Source organism: Plectropomus leopardus, chromosome 1 (assembly GCF_008729295.1).
Source record: "Plectropomus leopardus isolate mb chromosome 1, YSFRI_Pleo_2.0, whole genome shotgun sequence".
In the NCBI taxonomy this organism is placed as follows: Eukaryota; Metazoa; Chordata; class Actinopteri; order Perciformes; family Serranidae; genus Plectropomus; species Plectropomus leopardus.
This window is the reverse complement of record NC_056463.1, coordinates 29,142,383-29,162,284: the sequence shown is the minus strand read 5'-3', so window position 1 is coordinate 29,162,284 and position 19,902 is coordinate 29,142,383. Positions and strand designations below refer to the sequence as shown.

Sequence of the window (19,902 nt, the reverse complement as noted above, 5' to 3'; positions counted from 1 at the left end):
CTGACAGCCAGGGGCTTGACCAGTGGACAAGATGACTGGACGGCAGATCTGTCTCTCACCTGGACAGGTGTGTCCATTGGCCTCAGGTGGTGGAGTAGAGTGGATCCAGACAGAGGCTGCCAGCAGCGAGTGAGAAAGCAACATGGGCAGTGGAAGCAGCAGTGCTAACACCAACACAGCTGTGACCAGGTGAGAGCAAAACAGGGGGACACAGAGGGAGGAGACGTGTGAAGAGAGCAGTCTTTCAATATGCTACACTGAGTCAAGGGCAAAAAAAAATAAGATAAGCAGTGTTTTCTGTATCTGTAACATAAATAGTACTTTGAGGAGTAGTTTTGACAGATTAATTTGTCTAATCTCAGAGTTTGCAGAGTTTGAATGTTTACATTCAAACGTCTCTGTGGTTGAGATGTTGTAGACAGTTGTATCTGTTTCAAGGATTTAGTTTATGTCTTCCATCTCCTTGGCAGAACTGATTATCACAACATCAGCGTTAATAATCCTGGGGAACATTTGTGACATAACTGTCTCGTGTGTGCACAACAGCAACCATTATATTTGAATTTACTGTTGGCCATTAATATAACATACTATAGCTGATTAGCAAAGGGATGCAATTACACTGATTATGTCAAAAAAGGTAAAGCAATGTTCTGTGTACCTCAAACAAAGTCTCTCTGGTTTCTTGTGTTCTGTGGAAACAAAATAGTTTAAATTATTTCAAATGGTATTAAAAGAACATAACGTATAGTATAGTATAGTATAGTACAGTACAGTACAGTACAGTAAATGTCAGTACAGTACGGTACAGTACAGTACAGTATAGTATAGATTTGTATTTTGTATTTGTTTGTTTTTGTATATTTTTAGTTTTGTTTCCTCTACTATGTAAGGCAAATAAATTCAAGCTATTATTATTATTATTATTATTACCATTATTATAGTACTGCTAGTGGTAGATGTGTTAACATTTTTTCTTAATGGTGTCTAAGTATATTAATCTTGGTTGTGTACTTAAAATATGCAATTATGTGTGTAGTTGTTGAGCGTAAAGCCAATTAAATATATTGCATTTTTTATTATTAAAAAACATGTGCTTCCCAATAGTCAATATGAAATAACTTCACGAAATATTGACCCTACCTAAATGCATATCAATGGGGGGAAAAAACTAAAACCGTTGTATTACTCTTACAACACTAGATGGAGGTATTGCCTCAAACACTACAAGGCACATCACAAGGGCCCATGATTCATCACTCCTGCCCTCACTGAGTGACTGCTACCGCTGATACATTTGGGCCAATAAACAGTGGGCCTATAATTATGGTATTATTGTTAAATATAAATAAATAAATAGAAGGGAATCAACAATACTTTGGTACCGTATGCAGTTACCGTATTGCATAATGTTTGATGATGCCCCCCATGAACTGTTTTGGCAGCCGATGATATGCACATCCAGAGGTTAATGCATCCAAAAACATTCTGACAAGTTTACGACTTACTGAATTTAATCCCTTAAAGTGCTACTTGACAAACATAATATATTTAATAACCAGTTACCAAGCTGCATTTTCTCAGGGAACTACAGCATACCATTCACAGTCACATGTCCGACTCCATGCTCTGCTGATGCAGTCATGCTCTCTGATTGGCTCCCGAAGTTAACCAAGCACTTCCACCGCGTGTCTGCGTATCATTCCGCATCGTTTTTAGTTTTTACAATTTCCTGAGTTTCCAAATGATTGTTGCTAAAACAAACCACACATTTGAGTAGTCTGTGATGAGTGCAGTCGGCATAAATGTGCTCCGACGTTGGATTATTTTCCTATGTATCTTTGTTCTCTCGGATGGATATGTCTCAGCATCACTAGAAAGTAGTTCCGCAGAGTGAGGGACTACTAGATCACCTTGAGCCAGTGCACAGTGTGACGGCAGTTACATCGGTCCCAGCAGTACAACGAGATAAGGTGGGTGTCCTCAACGTGGACTGCAGTTTAGTCGCTTATCGATCTCGTGAAGCTACTTGATACCTTGTGGGACAATTGTGTTGTTACAAAACCGTTTATACCTTGTTCTGTGTTTCATTATACCGTTATTTGTAGCCTTGTCCTGCGAGCTGGTAAGTCTGTGGAGTCGATAACTAGTGGCTGTTTCCACTCTCCACTATCTAGCCTGTTTTTTTTTAAATCACATTTAAAAATGTTAAATACGCCTGGGCGTATGTGTTCGTCTTAAATAAGCAATTGTAGTCCTGCAGAACTAGTTGGTATACGTCCAACAACGGTGTGATTTTAAAATGCAGTTAATAGATGGATAAACTGAGGGAATTTCTCCGTGCACCGAACAGGGCTTTCTCTAACTAAGTTATTGGCACTTTGTGTTCCCGTTTTATCGCGAAACACAGTTAATACATTTAAAAACCGAAATTATATGTGCTGCGTGAAGTGTTAAACGGTGAATAATCGCTTCCTGTTGCCTCCTGTAGTGGGTGTGGCGGCTCCGTGTTTTCGGCCTCCCATTGGCCAGCCTCTGTGATGTCCCGAGACCAGGAAAATGTGACGCAGGATGAGAACGTGACCTCTAGCGCATCGTCTGCAGTGTATTGAAGTAGTATAATAAGAAATAGTGATAGGTTTTAACAAGGGACAAACGTGCACCAAAGCTAAAACCCCTATAAATGTTTAAAAATCGCGTGTTATTGTCGTTTTCCTTCTAATGGCGACTAGTCATTATCTACATTTATGACGTTCGTCCTTCGTATACACCCGTTTATCTTGTCTCATTTTCTCAGAAACATTTAAATAATTTTGAACCTCAGTATTTATGTTGTAGAAAATTAACATCCTGTGATTTATGTCGTTTGAAAACGGGACATTGCTGTAGCAGCTTCACTGCAGTAGCCTGCTGCAGTGGTGCCTCATGTAACAGGCCTTGTTGTCACTGGAAACATGGGCCAGAGAGGCAGGTCTGACTCTCACTGTGTAGTAGTTATTGTTTTTAGGTCTCTATTTGAAAGGTTGAGCTGTGTTGTCTTTGACCAACTCAGGGCTCTGTCTAAAGGTTAATTTAAATTGTAATGTCTTAAACTTTGGTAAATATGTCTACTGTGACATAGAAATGATATACAAAAGGTCTCTGGTATAGCCTGCTTGTGCAGTGTTATTTTGTGAGAAATAATTGTTGGTGTGTAACAAAGATTTGGAGACAGTGTCATCACTGTGTCCTTTCTGTCCCTGTCTTTATCCAAGGGGAGCAGACAGGTTATAATGCCAAGTGACTTGGAATCCTTATTTTTTTTTAAAAAAGTTTGGTTTAGGGGTGCTACTTCACATGTGAAGATTTCAAAAACAGGTGCTCTTTTGGATCAACAACAAAATGACCATTTGTTTTGTAAATAAGTCAAAGCAAAAAAATGTAAAGGCACACTGTTTTACAAAAAGAAAAGCCTATAATGCATGGGCTTTATACCTATGCATTTCAACATACATTCTTTATAAGGGCTGTGGCAGTGCCAGTTGTTTTTACATGCCCTGATAAAGAAAGTATGTTGAAATGCATAGGCATCAAGACCATTTATTAAAGGCTTTTCAACTTTTGTAAAACAGTGTAAAACAGATTTTTTTGGTTTTGACTTATTCACAAAAGAAATAACAAGTCTAATTGGTTCTTCTTTTTTTGACTTGAAATTCTGTTGAAGTGAGCAGCTCAAGAAAAGGAAGTGGGAGTGTATTTACCCCTCATTTCAATCTAGGTTGTTGAATTTATAGCATTTGTCTGTGGTCTTAGGTCACAGTTGTCGTGAATATATCTCAGTAAATCACAGTTACTTAACAAATTCCTTTACTCCCATGAGTCAATAGATTTTTTTCTTTAACTTCTTTATCCGCAGTCATGAGCTATGAGTTTACAAATGTTCAGTTGCTAAATTTTAGCTGTGAATGATGATGTTTTCTCTATTTTAAGAGACACTTTAGCTTGAAGTAAATTTGACTGCAGTAAATTGATGGCAAAACTTTTATTTTCTGGTCTGCATTGAAGTGTCCTTGACCTGTTGTTGTGATCAGGATGTTCAGGTGCAGCTGAGCTGGTGGTCTGTGCAAACCTTTTGCAGCTGGCATGGTCCCATGCAGCCCCCTTTAACCATAGCTTCATGTTTGCTGACTAATGCTACGTGAAGCCATGGGGTGGAAGACTACCAATTATGGATATATCTTTGCCACTGCAGACACACTAAACTGCACTGACAAAACTCTGACTCTGCACTGAATCTGATGTAAGGTGCTTGGGTTAAAAATATTGCCAGTTAATTGAGCATGTATATATGAAATAGATTGAATATGCACAACATTCTGTGCCATACATGATTTTAAACCTATTAAGTACCCCATCTTAGGGTTGTTGTGGAGTTGACAGGCCTTGTTTCCTGGCCTACATAGTGTAAATACCATCGTACATACTAGTATTAGATTTCTACAAACAGACCCTGTATGCTATGTGTTATTATTAGCTGGGACTCTGTTTTTAGGCCCGGGGCGTTGTATGACCTAGGTTGGTAGCTACATTGGTGTGACACTGCTCTGGTGTGTCGTGTTGGAAGTCTCATGTCCATCTTATGTGTCCGGTCATGGCGATTGCCCGGCCACAGCAGGCACTGTCTATATCCTTTATCCTTGTTGAAGGGATTTACTCTTGAGCACCTAAAAGTGTCATGTGTCTGCACGCGCACTGCAGCGTTCAGTTCTGCTTGGACTGCTGTTGCAGGGAGTGGTTGGACAGCTGGCACTGGAAGCTCCAGCGCACTGGGCTTGTTGTGGAGGACTTTGGTTGTAACATCCCTGTTTGTCCCCAGGAGGAACAGAAAGATCTACTGGGGGTATGTACTGTAACCTGCAAATGGTGTCTTGGTTGAGTGAGTGTGACTGATAGAAACCGTCTACTGTCTCTGTGCCAGCTTAGATTCGCCCAATGTTACGTCACATTCATAGTAGATGATTGTAAATGTCATGTCATCCTGACAGCAATGCGGTGATGACTGCTGGTGATCGCTCTGGTATGTTTCACAGATAAGTGATACGGAATTGTTTAGAAAGACAGGAAAAGATAATGACTGAGCTGAGGGCATGTTACAAGGAGAGAGTATGTTTCAAGTGTTAGGAGAGGATTGGATGGGATTACAAGCAGCCAGCTCTAAAGTTAGCCCGACATCTGTGTCAGGGTTACTATGGCTGCTGTTTGCTTGTGGTGGCTGCTCACTTACTGTCCTGGGGTCAGGCACGCTATTGTCAATTATTGTCTGTCAGCCAGCCATCGCTGTAGTGAACCAGAAGCTGGATCATAAAGACCAAGACATTACTGCATCTGGGGAAGAATAGTTTCTACCTGATTTGCAAAAGTTATACGTTATAGTTTTAAGTTATAAGTGCACATGTCATGTTCCCTCTGATAGTTTCCAAAAATAACATCTCACCTGAGGATACAGACAGTATTTTAGGTTGAGTTGCCTGACCTCTTATTGAACTGACAAGCTATGACTTGGAAGATACAGCCAGTGACTTGTTAGCTAATGAAATTTAAGCCCATGAGAGTAAGGCAGACAGTCTGTGTGTCCAGAAAGTAGCCTAGCTACTTCTTGGACATACATCTGACTTGTAGTGTGACTATGGGGTCAAGTAGCAAAAAGGGCTTGTAAAAGGGAAGCTACCTGAAACTCAGTCTAAAACTTACCCTCTAAGACAAATCTGCTCCCCCTTTTAGTTTTGCAATGTCAACTGTCAGTGTTGCATCATCTGTTGAATTACATTAAAGTGCAATAACCACACTGCTCACGCTCCAGTAACAGACTAAAGACATATCACCAAATGGCTGCCATTAGCATCTCTGAATGGTGTCTATTTCTTTCTTCCAATATAATTGTTTAGTCAAGTGCCTTTCATAAGTTATTTTGGCACCAAGTGGTAAAAAGTAAAAATATGCATCACACCACCATATCTAGTATTTTTAATGGATAACATTGGGCACCATCATCAGTAGGTTTTTACTCCTTCTACAGCGTGCTAGATCTTGGTTCTATTTTTCCCCTCTGCAGTCTTTCCCGGTGGTTCAGTCCACTCGAATGTCTGGCCCCAGCCTATTCATGCTTGTGTGTGTGTGTGTGTGTGTGTGTGTGTGTGTGTGTGTGTGTGTGTGTGTGTGTGTGTGTGTGTGTGTGTTGCAGTAGTGGGATGTGACTGTGCTCACGTACAGCACTGGGTCTGCCCCGCTGCATGTTACATCATCAGCCAGCAGCCCCTTTTAGATGAGCTTGTTGGTATAGTGGCTCTGCCTGGAATCCCCCACCATGATGCTTTTGTACAGAGGATATGATGAGTAAGAGGAGGTTAGACCACGTGTAACCGTTTGATGCAACAGATTTTCCTCTGAGAGTCCTCGTGGCCGCCATGAACACGTCTTTAGTTGCAGTGTCACCACTCATACTTGCAGCCATCAAAAATTTGCCATCCTATGCCTATTTTCCAGCTCTCCTTTACAAATGCATCAGCCCTTGCAACCGCTTCTGGTATAGATGGAACTAAATATTCACGTTGTGATATTGAGACAGAATCATCCTTGGTACCTTTAGTGGCTGATGTGAAATAGATTGATGGCAAATTGTTCTTTTTTTGTTTTAACTGATATTCATTGTCCAACATGTGTCCTCTAGGGCTTCCTTCTCAGGGGTCAGTAGTTCAGGACAAGTCTTGAGTCTGTGTGGAGGGAGTTAAGGGCTAGCTATTCTGATGGTCTGCCAAAGAAGCGACCAGTTAGTGTTCTTTTTTGATACACTTCAATGTATGATTTAAATTTAATTTGAACTCAATCTGTCCACTGGTTGCTTTGGATTGTGGCCTGATTAGGTGCCTGGTAGGGAGTCATTGTATTTTTAAAGCAATTAAGAGAAAATTTGCATATGAATATTGGTATCTCCACTGAACTCTATTTACATCTCTTATACATTTCCTTTATTTTATGAGCGCTTTACGTTCTTTTTTCATCATTGTAGTCTTGCTTTCATCATTGTAGTCTTGCTTTATTAAACTTAAATTTAAGTCAGCTTTTTATCCTTGTCTTGAAAAGTGCTATTTAAGTTTAAAATGTATGATCATAGAGCGTATTGTGCACAGTATCCTCACATCGCATTGTATTGAGGGGAAATATTGATTATGAAAAGGACAAAAGGTGGATAGTGTGCAGATTCAGTTGCACTTGGGGACAAAAAATGTAGATAATCAAGACACTGTATTTTCATGCTATTAGTATTTATGTAAGCAACATTTTGTCCAGCAAGGCCTTCACCTTAAGTAATTGAATGACTTTAAGCAGATAAACCTACTGGTTTTAGATCACAGTTTCTGCAGAAAATTGAAAAAGGGCCAATTTGTGAAGCCATAGATTGAACAGGTTTGTTTTTACTTGTTATCATAGCACCAGATTGACTGCTAGACCAACACTTTCAGCCTGTCAGTTGGGCTGTAGTTATGTAACCACTACAACTAGAGCCAAAGAAGAAGCAACATTCCTCGTGACAATAGAACGTCCATGCCACGTCCTTATTAAATACTCCCTCTGTGTTGGCCTATGTGTTGAAACTTGCCTTTATGATCTTACCTCTCATTATTCTGTCAGAGCTCAAGGAAGCCCAAAAAAAGGAAGTGTCTTATGCAAGGGGCATATTATGTTATAATTCGTCTGTGTTACAGTGTACAGTGAACAGAATTATTTCCCTTTTCTGATTTGAAAGGAGTGATGAAAGCCTGGCAATCCCAGCCCTGTAGCTGCTCTTCGTGATGGTGTGGTTGCCATGGGTGACTAAGAGAGAAGTGATAGGAACAAAATGTACAATTTGGTATAGCAGCTCCATAAGCTATACTATCATACTCTGTGTGGAGTATGGCTGCAGGGCAGATGTATAAGCTTTAACATGTTCCTTTCAGATCAACATTCATGTATCTGTTATCAAATTATAAACTACTGTTTTTTTCCTCTGTTGTCATAAGCACACGTTGTATAAACTGTTGGTTGTGTAACCTGAAAGGCAGATAGTAGCTCAAGAAAAGATAGCATTGTGTAAAGTTATTCACAATGCCCCTTTATTTAAACAGAATTGCAGTGGCAATTTCATAACCCTGATCTTTATTGTCCTTAGTCTTGGTGACTGACATTATTCAAAAATAGATGCTGGGGGTGACAAATAACAGTTTTTAGTCCCTGAAGTCCCTGACCATCAGAAATCAGCATTTTTAATTTATTCCCACTGAGACATACACCTTTCTTTTGACATCACTGTCATGAGGCACAGAAGGGTTAGGTATAATGTGTTGTTAAGGACACCCAGCAGGTTGGACACAGTGCCTTTACTACTCTATATTAACTGTGTCTCCATTTATCTTTTCTGCAGGACTTCTCCAGTTGCACCAGTGATTGCCATGCCTCAGTCAAAATCTTCAGACATGGGCTCTGCCTTCATCCAGACACAGCAGCTGAACGCTGCCATGGCCGACACCTTCCTGGAACACATGTGCCTGCTGGACATTGACTCCGAGCCCACCACCGCACGCAACACTGGCATCATCTGCACCATTGGTTGGTCAACATTTTAGTTGCTGAGATTATATGATTGCTGCTAGATAGATACCATGGCTGCACCCTACCAGCTACTTTAATAGTCACAATTATTATTTTCAGTTCTGAGATCACAATTGTTTATTACAGTTATCATCTTTGGTAACAGGCAGGTTTTTTTTGCATATTTACATTTAAACCTGCATTTACTCACACTTTATTACATAAACTCATAAATAAAACCTGATTTAAATGTATTTATCATTACAACAAAATTAGTTTTTCCTAACTAAAACTAGCATGTCTTCTGAATGAAGTCAATCTGGACATGCATTTACTGAAATACCAGGAAAATAAATAACAAAACGTTTAAAAAAAAGTTATGCTGTGTCTAAATTGTTTCCCTTCAATAACTGCCTGCAGGGCCAGCCTCCCGTTCTGTGGACATGCTGAAGGAGATGATTAAGTCTGGAATGAATATTGCTCGCTTGAACTTCTCCCATGGTTCACATGAGGTGGGTCTTTGCACAATTCTTTCTACAGTGTAAATTATTTGGGCAGTTAAAGCTAACCAGTCATATTGTTTAAAGTCACGTTTAAACTGAGCTGATAATTTCTGTCAAACATGGCTCTGTGCTTTATCACAGAATGGTATTGATTGGTTTGTTGATCTTTGCATCAGTCTTGCATTTTCTTTTGTGTTGGCAACTTATTTCATAAAATAACTGGTGAAAGCAGAGGACAATTTCAACAATGCTCGCAGCGAACACGCACGTAATTCATTGTGAACTGCAGTCACCTTGGTACTTAAGGAAAGACAAAGCCAGCAGCCAGCATGAATGGGGAAAAAATAGTAGTGCTGCTAACTTGATTAAGATTAAAGTCTGGGCTAGCCAATCAAGTTCAAGTCAAAGTGATACAACTTAATACTTTTAAGATCTATTGGAGGACAGATGAATAAAGTGGCCTTTACCAGCATCCAGATCTCATCTGAAAGCCCTGTGATGGTTATGTGTGCACAATAAGATGTGAGCCAAGTCAACCTAAAGTTAACAAATTAAAGCCAATGCCTCTTGACAATAACTGTTTTATCTTAAAAAAAGTCAAACAAAAGAATTCGCCATTGAAAAAGACAAATCAGATCTATGAATGAGTTCATTAATCAGGCAAACTTAAGAAAGCACCATCAGATGAGTTGCTTTTATCTTCAGTCCAGCTCAAGGTAAGACAAAAAGGGGAGGCACAAATGACTTTTTTTTATTTAATTTTACCTGAGAAAATAAAGGTAAAAAGAAACACTATGGTACAACAGTAAACATTCACCAAATATCACTAAACACACCAAAGTTTTTGAAGCCAGAGGAGGAAGAGACTCGCTGGCTGTCACCAGCTGGTATACAGAATCATGTAGTCAGTCTACATGGGCTAAATCTTGCTGACAACGTGACTCTGCCCTCCAGGCTCCTGTAGGTATAAGTTAGACAATCCTGTCTGGATGGTCATCATGTCTATTAACAGATCATAGAATAAAATGAATAGAGAATCATCCACATATGCAAAGTGGGGCTCTTTAAATTCATGTTAACTATTTCATAGTGTTATTTACTCACTTGTCATTTGACATCATAACTGTTTCCTGTATGATGAAACTGGAGATTAAAAGACTTAAAGATGCTCGATCATGTTTAAACCTAGATTGAAAATGTTTTTTTTTTTTTTTTTTTTAAGCTTTTAAATCCAAAATTGGAATTTCACTGCACTAACAGATGTGACACATAAATGCCAACCTTGATGTCATTTCACAAACATTTAACTGCCCCCTAAAATTCTTCTGTGGGCCTTTTTGTGTCAGCAAGGTCGAAGGTGAGTTTAGATTTGGCGAATAGTTAAAGAAATCAGAGCTTTGTTGGCTTGGGGCTTTATAAATATGTCATCTGCCGCTTCCTGGCCCTGCCCTGCCCTTTATCTCTTCAGCAGGCAGCACGCCTAGACTCTGTAATTGTGTGTGTGTGTATGCAAACCAACACCAAGGTCAGTCCACTTTAATAAACCAAAGTGGGAAGTGGAAAGTTGATTATGTTACAAATGTAGAAAGTCATATTCCTTAAGACCAGTATTAATAATGTCAAATGAAATGAGAACAAGCTGAACATTAACTCGAGTTTCACTTTGTATTGTGAAGCAAATAAATTACAACTTTATGGACCCTGACCTATACTCATACATGTAGTCACCTGCTGTAAATTCACTGCAAACATTACACTGTCTACGTCACCTCTGTCTGACTGAAATGCTGTAGCACAATGGTCAGTAAAACACCCTGTAGCTCCAGTGCTGGAGTATGTGAGACTAAATCCTAACTGCAGTTTTAAATGTTAACTTGCTTTAGGTGTGATCTTGGATATGGTTTGTTTTTTTGCACTCGGTGAGATACTCTCGGCTTTCCTTTGGTCACTGTGCAATCACTGTTTTGTAAGCTCAGTGTGTTGCCAGTATGAAAGGCAGCCAATGTGATTACCTGCCACTTAAGTTATTACTGAGAGCTCTGGTTACCAAGGTTGGCGGTTTAAGCCATCTGCGGCAGAGAGCTATATTCAACGCCACAGGCACTGTGGTGTGTGTACTAATAGGCCAATATGGCTGCAACTGTAATGTGACAGAGCTTTGTTTTCTAAAGTTATCTTCCATTGTTTCTCAAAACATTTTTAAGGGTCAAGGTCGGCCACCAGATTCTTTGGATGGTGTGAACAATAGCATGGCACATGAGTAATAATTTTACGCAAGTCTGTTTACACTTCTAATTGTGATATGATTTAGATTGTTGGTTTTTACTGTGTCTCCTGTTCAACACCAGCTTCACTGAGGAATTTCCTCCAGAGAAACACTGAACTTTCTTCAGCTGACTTACTACATACGTACACACTTGAGGCAAAAGACATTGAAATCCTCAAGGACACAAACAACATTCTGTATCTGTTTAATGATACTGTATGATATGTAATCTCATAGGTCCTGTTCAGTAATGTTTCATTTATCAAGACGTAATTAAAGGCTCTAAAGTTATTTGTCAGGGTGTTCCCACATTCCTTAGTGACACTTTGTATGTAAGTTAGGGTCGTGCAAATAAATGTATAATCCTACAGTGATGCTGACAGTATGACACATGCTTATGACTGTGAGAGTTATCAGACGCACCTTATCCTTCAATTGCCTTGTCCTGATTTTTTTTGCCTGTTGACATGTCTCATACCAGTGCCTCTGCCAGTTGGTTTGTGCACAAGAAGATTGGTCAGAAAGATATGTTAGAGGTCAAAGGTGTGATAAAAGTTGATAACAGTGCATTTCAGTGTCTTGCTTGTTTCCTCTGTAATATTTCAATGTTTTGTATGTCTCTTCCTTTCTGTAGTACCATGCAGAGACCATCAAGAATGTGCGTGAGGCATGTGAGAGCTTTGAGCCCGGCAGTATCCAATACAGGCCTATCGGCATTGCCCTGGACACCAAGGGCCCAGAGATCAGGACTGGCCTCATCCAGGGAGTGAGTTCATCATTGCCCAGCAGTCTTTAACATGGCTTCATTAGGTGTTATTGACAATCAAGAGCATTTTACAGGAAAACAAGCCAAACAGAAAGTAAAATAATGTCTGTTCATGATTTGACAGAGCGGCACAGCTGAAGTGGAGCTGAAGAAGGGCAACATGATCAAGATAACCTTGGACGATTCTCATCAGGAGAATTGCAGTGAGGAGATCCTCTGGCTCGACTACAAGAACATTGTCCACGTGGTGGAAATTGGGAGCAAGATCTACATTGATGACGGACTTATATCCCTGCAGGTCAAGGAGATTGGTGAGTGAAGGAGTGGCAAAATTATATAAAATCTCTCGTAAAAAAAATAACATACTATGTATTAATACCCAATATAAGCCTTCGGCTCATTAGAATTTTCTTGTCTCCAGGTTCCGATTTCCTCATGTGTGAGATTGAGAACGGTGGCACCCTGGGCAGCAAGAAGGGAGTGAACCTCCCCGGTGCTGCTGTTGACCTGCCTGCTGTTTCAGAAAAGGACATCTCGGACCTGCAGTTTGGTGTGCAGCACGGAGTCGACATGGTCTTTGCCTCCTTCATCCGCAAAGCAGCAGATGTACAAGCTGTCCGGGCAGTGCTGGGAGAGAAAGGCAAAGATATTAAGATCATCAGCAAGCTCGAGAACCACGAGGGTGTACGCAGGTTTGTGTGGATAAAGTATTTTATTTGTTTTTGGGGTCAAGTTATTCAGATCTTTTGCTTACATCATGATATGTTTATTGCAGGGATTAATTGGTCATTTATCTTATTTTATTTAGTCCCCTGGTAGCTGTGTTTTACAAACCCACCCCTTTGACATGGCATGAAAACTTTCAACATCCTATCAAAATTTACAGTTTTTATGTATGATTTAAATGATTATTTTCTGTCTTCTGTCAGATTTGATGAGATCATGGAGGCCAGCGATGGTATCATGGTTGCCCGTGGCGACCTGGGAATTGAGATCCCCACAGAAAAAGTCTTCCTAGCCCAGAAGATGATGATCGGCCGCTGCAACAGAGCTGGCAAGCCGATCACATGTGCCACTCAGGTTAGATAAAAGCAAAGGACATGCTGCATTTCTTCAGTTATTTTTCTCCCAGGAGCTGTAGTTTATTTAATAAAGACTGGCAGATAACTGGCTGTACTGGGTAGCTTAAATGTGACAATATCTACACTTGAATGAGAAGGATGGCAGTCTCACTTAATTCTTACTAAAACATAATGTTAGCGTTAATATTGTTTTTAACACACGAAATGCTGTTATTTTGAGATATGTTTATGTTACCCTCAAACACCTCACATTAACACCATTCAGATGTTGGAGAGCATGATCAAGAAACCCAGACCCACCCGTGCTGAGGGCAGCGACGTAGCCAACGCCGTGCTGGACGGAGCCGACTGCATTATGCTGAGTGGAGAGACTGCCAAGGGAGATTATCCTCTGGAGGCAGTGCGCACACAGCACATGGTGAGTTCATGTATATTCAGTATAAACAAGAGAATTATTTAGCAAAATCAATGCGTTAAGACTTATCATTTTAAAAAGAAAAGATTATTGATTGGGCAAATTAGTTGTGATTGTGATTAAGTAATGATCCTGCATGATTCGTCAGTCACTTAATTAAGCATGCTCTAATACTCTTTGTCATTTCCAAATTTTTGTGTTCTCTTGAACACATCTCTGACTGTTCATTCAGTTGTCCAATGAGGCAGCATCTTTTTTCCACTTTGCCAAACAGCTGCTAAAAGATGTCGGCAGGTTTGTTAGGCCAACTGGAATAACCTCTCATTTATTCATTTATCCATCCATTTATGTCCCTGATATTCACTTCCTTTTAAGTTTGCTAATTAAGAATCAATGAATGATTAGTCATCATTAAAAACTGGATCAGTTTCAGTCAGTCAAAGATAATGATATAATAATGGTGCACAGAGTTAACACAATCCTCTGTGCATCTGTTGGATATTAGTTCCAGCTGTGCAGATGTTATAAATGGCTGGATTTGCATCATTTCCATTCAGTTGGGATAAATGTAACAGTGTTTTTTTTATCATACAATTAGAACACAGTAAAACATGTATTTACTTCATGGCACATATGGACGTCCACCCAAACTAAAGGAAATGATTGTTGCCTGGTGTCTGCTCCTCTTCATCGAAAAATTCACCATGCTGCCGCCCTTCTTCACCATTTCTTGATTTACCATTGCATCCCCAAACAAGTCCACACAATTTTTGTCTGAAAGGATTTTCACTGCATGTATAAGTCACCCATGATTACATGCATACATATACTTGTGTTCTTAAATAACAATAAGGCTGGTGAAGAGGGAGTAGGAACAGCAGCTTTGAATGATGCCAAGCTCAGAAATAAAAAAAAAAAAATAAATAAATGTGCACATAAAGAGTGTAAATTAAGGCATACATTTACTGGTATAACTTGTGCTTTTCTGTATTTTATAAACCTTAATTTGGGTGAACAGATTAAGAAAATTGCCTAAAGTGTGTATCTGTTGTTCCTGCATTTGTGTTTTTTGTAATGTCAGTCAGGGACAGACACAAGTTCAACACATTTTTAAAGTGTAAGACCCAATACTCTTAGTAATTAGATTTTAAGATGAATTCTTGCATCAAAATCACTTGCATGGATGGATAATGCACTTAATGCTGTCTTGCCTGCCCTCTGTTGTTCGGGCCTGTCTTGGCTAACCTCCGTTGTTCTCTGCAACAGTCTGTCCTCGCACTGTTACGCAGATGCAGAAGTGACACAGCAGCACTGCAGCTTCTGCCTTTGCATATGCTGCCTTTAAGCTTTAAGTTTTTTGGGCACAATCCAAAGTAAACAACAACTTCCTCTGATCTAAAACTGCACTTCTATTTAGAAGACTTACATTCTTACAACATCATGAGAACTAACTGTGCTTTCAAGCCACTTTTGGTATCGGGCATCATCTTCTTCTCATTTACTTCAATCTTTCTGATACTTTTCTTCTTTGTTCCTCCTGACTGTTTTTAAGTTCCTTTACAGTTGTGTGCAGTGTGTGACAACTCTCTTTTTCAACTCCCAGCTAACTTATAGATTTATTGTATTTTTATTTTCCTTCGTCATGTTGATTTTTTTAATTAAAAAATCAAAATTATAATTTGCAGAGTAAATAGTCTTTAAAAAGGTTATCTTAGAAGTGCATTTGCCTCCATTACAGATTAGCTGGGTTTTTTTGCACTATTTTATATTCTAATACCTCATGTAAATGGGTGTGGTAAAATTTTGTCTTTCTGATATGTTTTAACACTGATGTTCCCCTGTTTCCCCCACCAACTGCACACCTAAACTCTTCTACTTACTGTCCCTGCTATCCTACTCTTCTGTTTTTTACTTTAAATTCTGTGCGTCTCTAACATTGTCCCTCTATGTGTCCCTTGTTCCTGTCCTTTCTGCTTTTGTCCACCCATTTTTCATCTTTTTGTGCGCCTGGTGTGGGAATGCCTTTGCTTGATGCATCTTGCCCCCACTTGTGCCAGATTGCTCGAGAAGCCGAGGCAGCCATGTTCCACCGACAGGTGTTTGAGGACCTGCGTCGCTCCACGCCGCACTGCAAAGACCCTGCTGAGGCCATTGCAATTGGTGCTGTTGAGGCCTCTTTTAAGAGCTTAGCCTCTGCAATCATTGTGCTCACTGGCTCTGGAAGGTAGGCAGGTTATGTGGTCCTAGCAGGTCGAGAAGGACATAATATGGGTACATGAGGAGTCTGAGAGGGAGAGTAGGGCCAGGCAGGGACTGACGATAGAAGTAACTGGGAGAGCCTGGCAAATGCCTTCAGTAGACTACTGGTTGATTTTTACTCTGGACAAATTTAGACACCTCTTAAAGCCTAAATGTTACAAATTTACCTATTTTGACTGATGTTTTTTTTTTTTTGCGTTTTTCAGTACTTTTAAGGAACAATCATTAAACCAACAACAAACCTTGTTCAACCAGGTGTCTAGCTACGCATTTGCCTGTTACCCCCAGTAGTGTGAATGACTCGCCGTGCAGTAGTGGTAGTGTGGGTGACTGAGAGTAACCCCTTCCACCCCCACCCTTCCCTCACCGTCCCTCTGGGCTCAGATAGCACGAGAGGCCGAGGCAGCCACCTTCCACAGACAGCTGTTTGAGGAGCTGAGGAGACACTCTCAGCTGACCAGAGACCCCTCAGAGGCTGTAGCTGTTGGTGCTGTTGAGTCAGCCTTCAAATGCTGCGCTAGTGCCATTATTGTTCTCACCAAGACTGGAAGGTAAGAAAGAGAAGAGAGAGGTGAAATGATCCTGAAGGTAAGGTTTCATCACAGCTCCTGTTTCTTCCTCCAACATGTAATGTGCTCTTACAGATCCCCTGTGTGTGTGTGTTTGTGTGTATGTATGTGAATGTGTCTGACATGTAACATAGGCTGAATGGAGATAGAAACAAATTGACAGTGAGTGACAGTGGGGTTGTGATTCCTGTAGTAAATGAAATCATCAAATTAGGAAATACTATTGGAAATTATTAGTTGTGCTTGATGGGGATACTTTCTGTCCTTCTCTGCCATCACTCTTTTTAACATCATCACACTGTGGTATAAAATGTGGGTAATTTGTTCAAGGAAATTCTTCTGCAGTTCTGTCCCAAAGAGAGTTAATTTCATAGAGGGACAGCCCTGAGTTCTCACTGCTATAATGCACGCTAAAGAGGTGTGTGAGTGTGAATGTTTTAATTGGACCAGTGGCAAAAACTTAAAGCCTGTGGACACCCAGGACACATAAGAAGTGGGGTGCAGAGTTTTTAATCACACTCAATCAATTGCATGGAGATAATTTACATGTACAGTACAAATACTACTGGCTCATAATGCAGTAATAAAATATTAATCAATGTAAGGTGTTATACAGTATCTGTCTCTAAATTGTGTCTTTGAATGTGTCTGAACAGTCAGTACTCATTATGTAAATAATATTGCATTACAGTTGTAACTGAGCCTCTTACTGGCTTTCAAAACTTAAAGCAAACACATTTTGTGCACACTTAAGTATGACTTAGTATTTTAGCATTGATTTTCTTCATCTTAGATATGCAAATATATTTTCAATCATTAGTTTAAAGTAGTACTGGCCAATATATTGATATATCAGTATTTAATATGAGACTAGATATTATCTTATATATTGGACATTGTAAGTGTTTTTTTCTGGCAGAATTACAGTAAAGTGATGTAATTTTCTGAACTCATTAGATTGTTCTTGTTTGTACTTACCCCCTTATTCTTTGTATCCACATAACTGATGATAAGCAGCGATATTTAGTGAAAGCACGAACAGTCAACCCTACAGTATCTTTGCAGTCTTGATATTCAGGTATTTGGGCAAAAGTAATTGATTTTTTTTTATATTGCTCAAGCCTAGTTAAAAGTAAAATACTGAAAATGTAAATGATTTGAGGTAAACTTTTATACCAAGTTGTATGTTTCTGTGTGTATGTGCAGGTCCGCCCACCTGATCTCCAGGTACAGGCCCCGTGCCCCCATCCTTGCTGTCACCCGTAACGCCCAGACGGCTCGCCAAGCCCACCTGTACCGTGGCATCTTCCCTGTCCTCTACACCAAGCCCGCCCACGACGTGTGGGCAGAGGACGTTGACATGCGCGTCAACTTTGCCATGGATATGGGTATGTCATCTTTTGCATTTTGTACAACTATTTACCAGACGAACAATTATACATGTGTTCAGTGTTTGTAGGATAATACCTGTTGAGGTGAAGCTTTGGCTAAAGACACTGTGCTAAACACAATGTAAAAGCAATCTCAAGGTTAATGTTTTGTGTTAATTTCCAGGCAAGGTCCGAGGCTTCTTTAAAGAGGGAGATGTTGTCATTGTTTTGACTGGCTGGCGCCCAGGCTCTGGTTACACCAACACCATGCGCGTGGTTCTGGTGGCCTGAACAGCCAACGCGGCTGCTCTGCTTTCTCTCGCCACCTTCATCTATCTTTCATAGCTCACCACCCCACACTCCACTCCAGCTCAAAGCCCTTCTCATCCAACGCCCGGGCTGACAGACTCAAAACCTGAACAAAGATCATTTAGGCAATAATGCAAAAAAAAATTACAAAATAAAGAGTCCTTCATGGCCAAAGAGCTGTTTAGGGTGGAAGTAGTGGCTACAATTCCACATTATATCTCCATTCCTTTCACATCAATTCTCTCAATGAAACCAGTCTGCAGGGCCTCAGATTCATACACCCTGACCAGAAACTGCTGTATTTATTCACTCAAACACTTGTGTTATGAAAGGTGAGCCAGTCTGAGAATGAATGCATCTTGGTCTGTGTGCATGCGCATACTGGCTCTTGTTTAGGTGGAGATGGCAGGTGGGGGCAGGCTGATTGTAGCAGAGCACCGTGAGTACTGTCACAGTTACCCAATCACACTCCTCTGCCGATGTAATGAACAAACTTGTGGCATCTTAAATAAATGGGCTCCTCCTACAGGGCAGCCTTGGCTCCCCCACTCCACCCAAACAGGTCCTTCTGTAGTGCTGTCTGTATGAAGTGTCCTCTCGTTAATACCAGCTTTCACTGTATTTAAGTGTATCTCTAAGTGTTGCACTCCTAATCTCCTCCAGACAATGTTACATTCGATATTATACTTGACTTTTGTGAACGGTAAGGTTCGGTTTTGGGACATCCAATTCTACTTATATTTTGTCTGACTATAGAGAAATGTTAGTTTTGGATGTCCACCTCAAAGGTGTTTGAGCTAGTTACTGTATTTGTGTTGTTAGATGTGTCATAAAGCCTTTACATTTATTTGCATTTAAATCATATCTAAGTTGGCACTTATGAATCATGTATGGTTCACTAAAGTTGACTGATATGAATGAGCACTTTTAGGGTTTTTTCACAGGGGACCTGATGAAGGGATGACACCCTGTCCCATCATCCTCAGTGGGTGAGGGTAGAGCCCCTCTGTTGTCTTTCTTCTTTTGTGTTGGTGACCTGCTGTAGCTGTCTTCAAGTGTCTAACATGCTTTTGATTGTAACGCTAGAGTGTAAGAACCAACTAAATGTAAAGGGGTATTATAATGTTTAGCTGGTGTATTGAGCTGTCCTAAAAGACTGGATTTTCATCAATAAAAGAGATGCACACCTACTTTAACTCTGCCCTATGAATGTTTTGTTTGAAAGTTTATTGTTTAATAGCATCTTGGCCAAGGGGCTACAGATGAAAAGTAGCCTCCTGACTAATTCTGGCATTTTTAAACCTTGTGTATTTATTAATTTGCACTGTCCCTTTTTAAAATAACTGTGCTCCCCCTCCGTCCTACATGGGAAAATCCTACGGTGAGAACACATAATGTAAGGTATGAACTAAGTGAACGTTCTTCAAAATGTTTTGATGCCACCCTGTGATGAAAATATGTATAACACTCAGAAGTCATTAATAATATAACATTTTCATAAACATTTTATTATCATTATTGCTTTTTATGATGAATCATGATAGGACATTTTAATGACTTACCGTACTATGACTTCTGACTTGCGGCCATTGATAATGTCACAAAAAGGTAATAGTATAGTATGTCATTAAAAATATCACAACAGGGTATAATTTCTCGTCAAAAATGTCATCAAGAAATCATAATATAGTATGCTTTTTGAAAATATAGAAAAAATTCATAGTATAGCATGTCATTAAATATATTTTTTAAAAAG

General features: G+C 39.9%; 1 protein-coding gene across 2 annotated transcripts; it reads left to right on the top strand.

Annotated features, from left to right (window-relative positions):
- The first annotated feature begins 1,870 nt into the window (after window positions 1-1,870).
- pkma (pyruvate kinase M1/2a) lies at window positions 1,871-19,342 on the top strand. Of its 2 annotated transcripts, none has more exons than XM_042516137.1 (11): window positions 1,871-1,973; window positions 8,441-8,625; window positions 9,028-9,119; window positions 12,011-12,142; window positions 12,267-12,453; window positions 12,564-12,834; window positions 13,072-13,222; window positions 13,490-13,642; window positions 16,283-16,449; window positions 17,674-17,855; window positions 18,022-19,342. In XM_042516137.1, the coding sequence occupies exons 2-11, from the start codon at window positions 8,469-8,471 to the stop codon at window positions 18,126-18,128; spliced, it is 1,599 nt and encodes a 532-aa protein (XP_042372071.1). In that variant the 5' UTR covers window positions 1,871-1,973; window positions 8,441-8,468; the 3' UTR covers window positions 18,129-19,342. The 2 variants fall into 2 exon arrangements, with proteins under 2 accessions (XP_042372071.1, XP_042372006.1); XM_042516072.1 differs by lacking the exon at window positions 16,283-16,449 and adding an exon at window positions 15,697-15,863 and having other exon boundaries at window positions 1,872-1,973.
- Window positions 19,343-19,902: the final 560 nt, after the last annotated feature.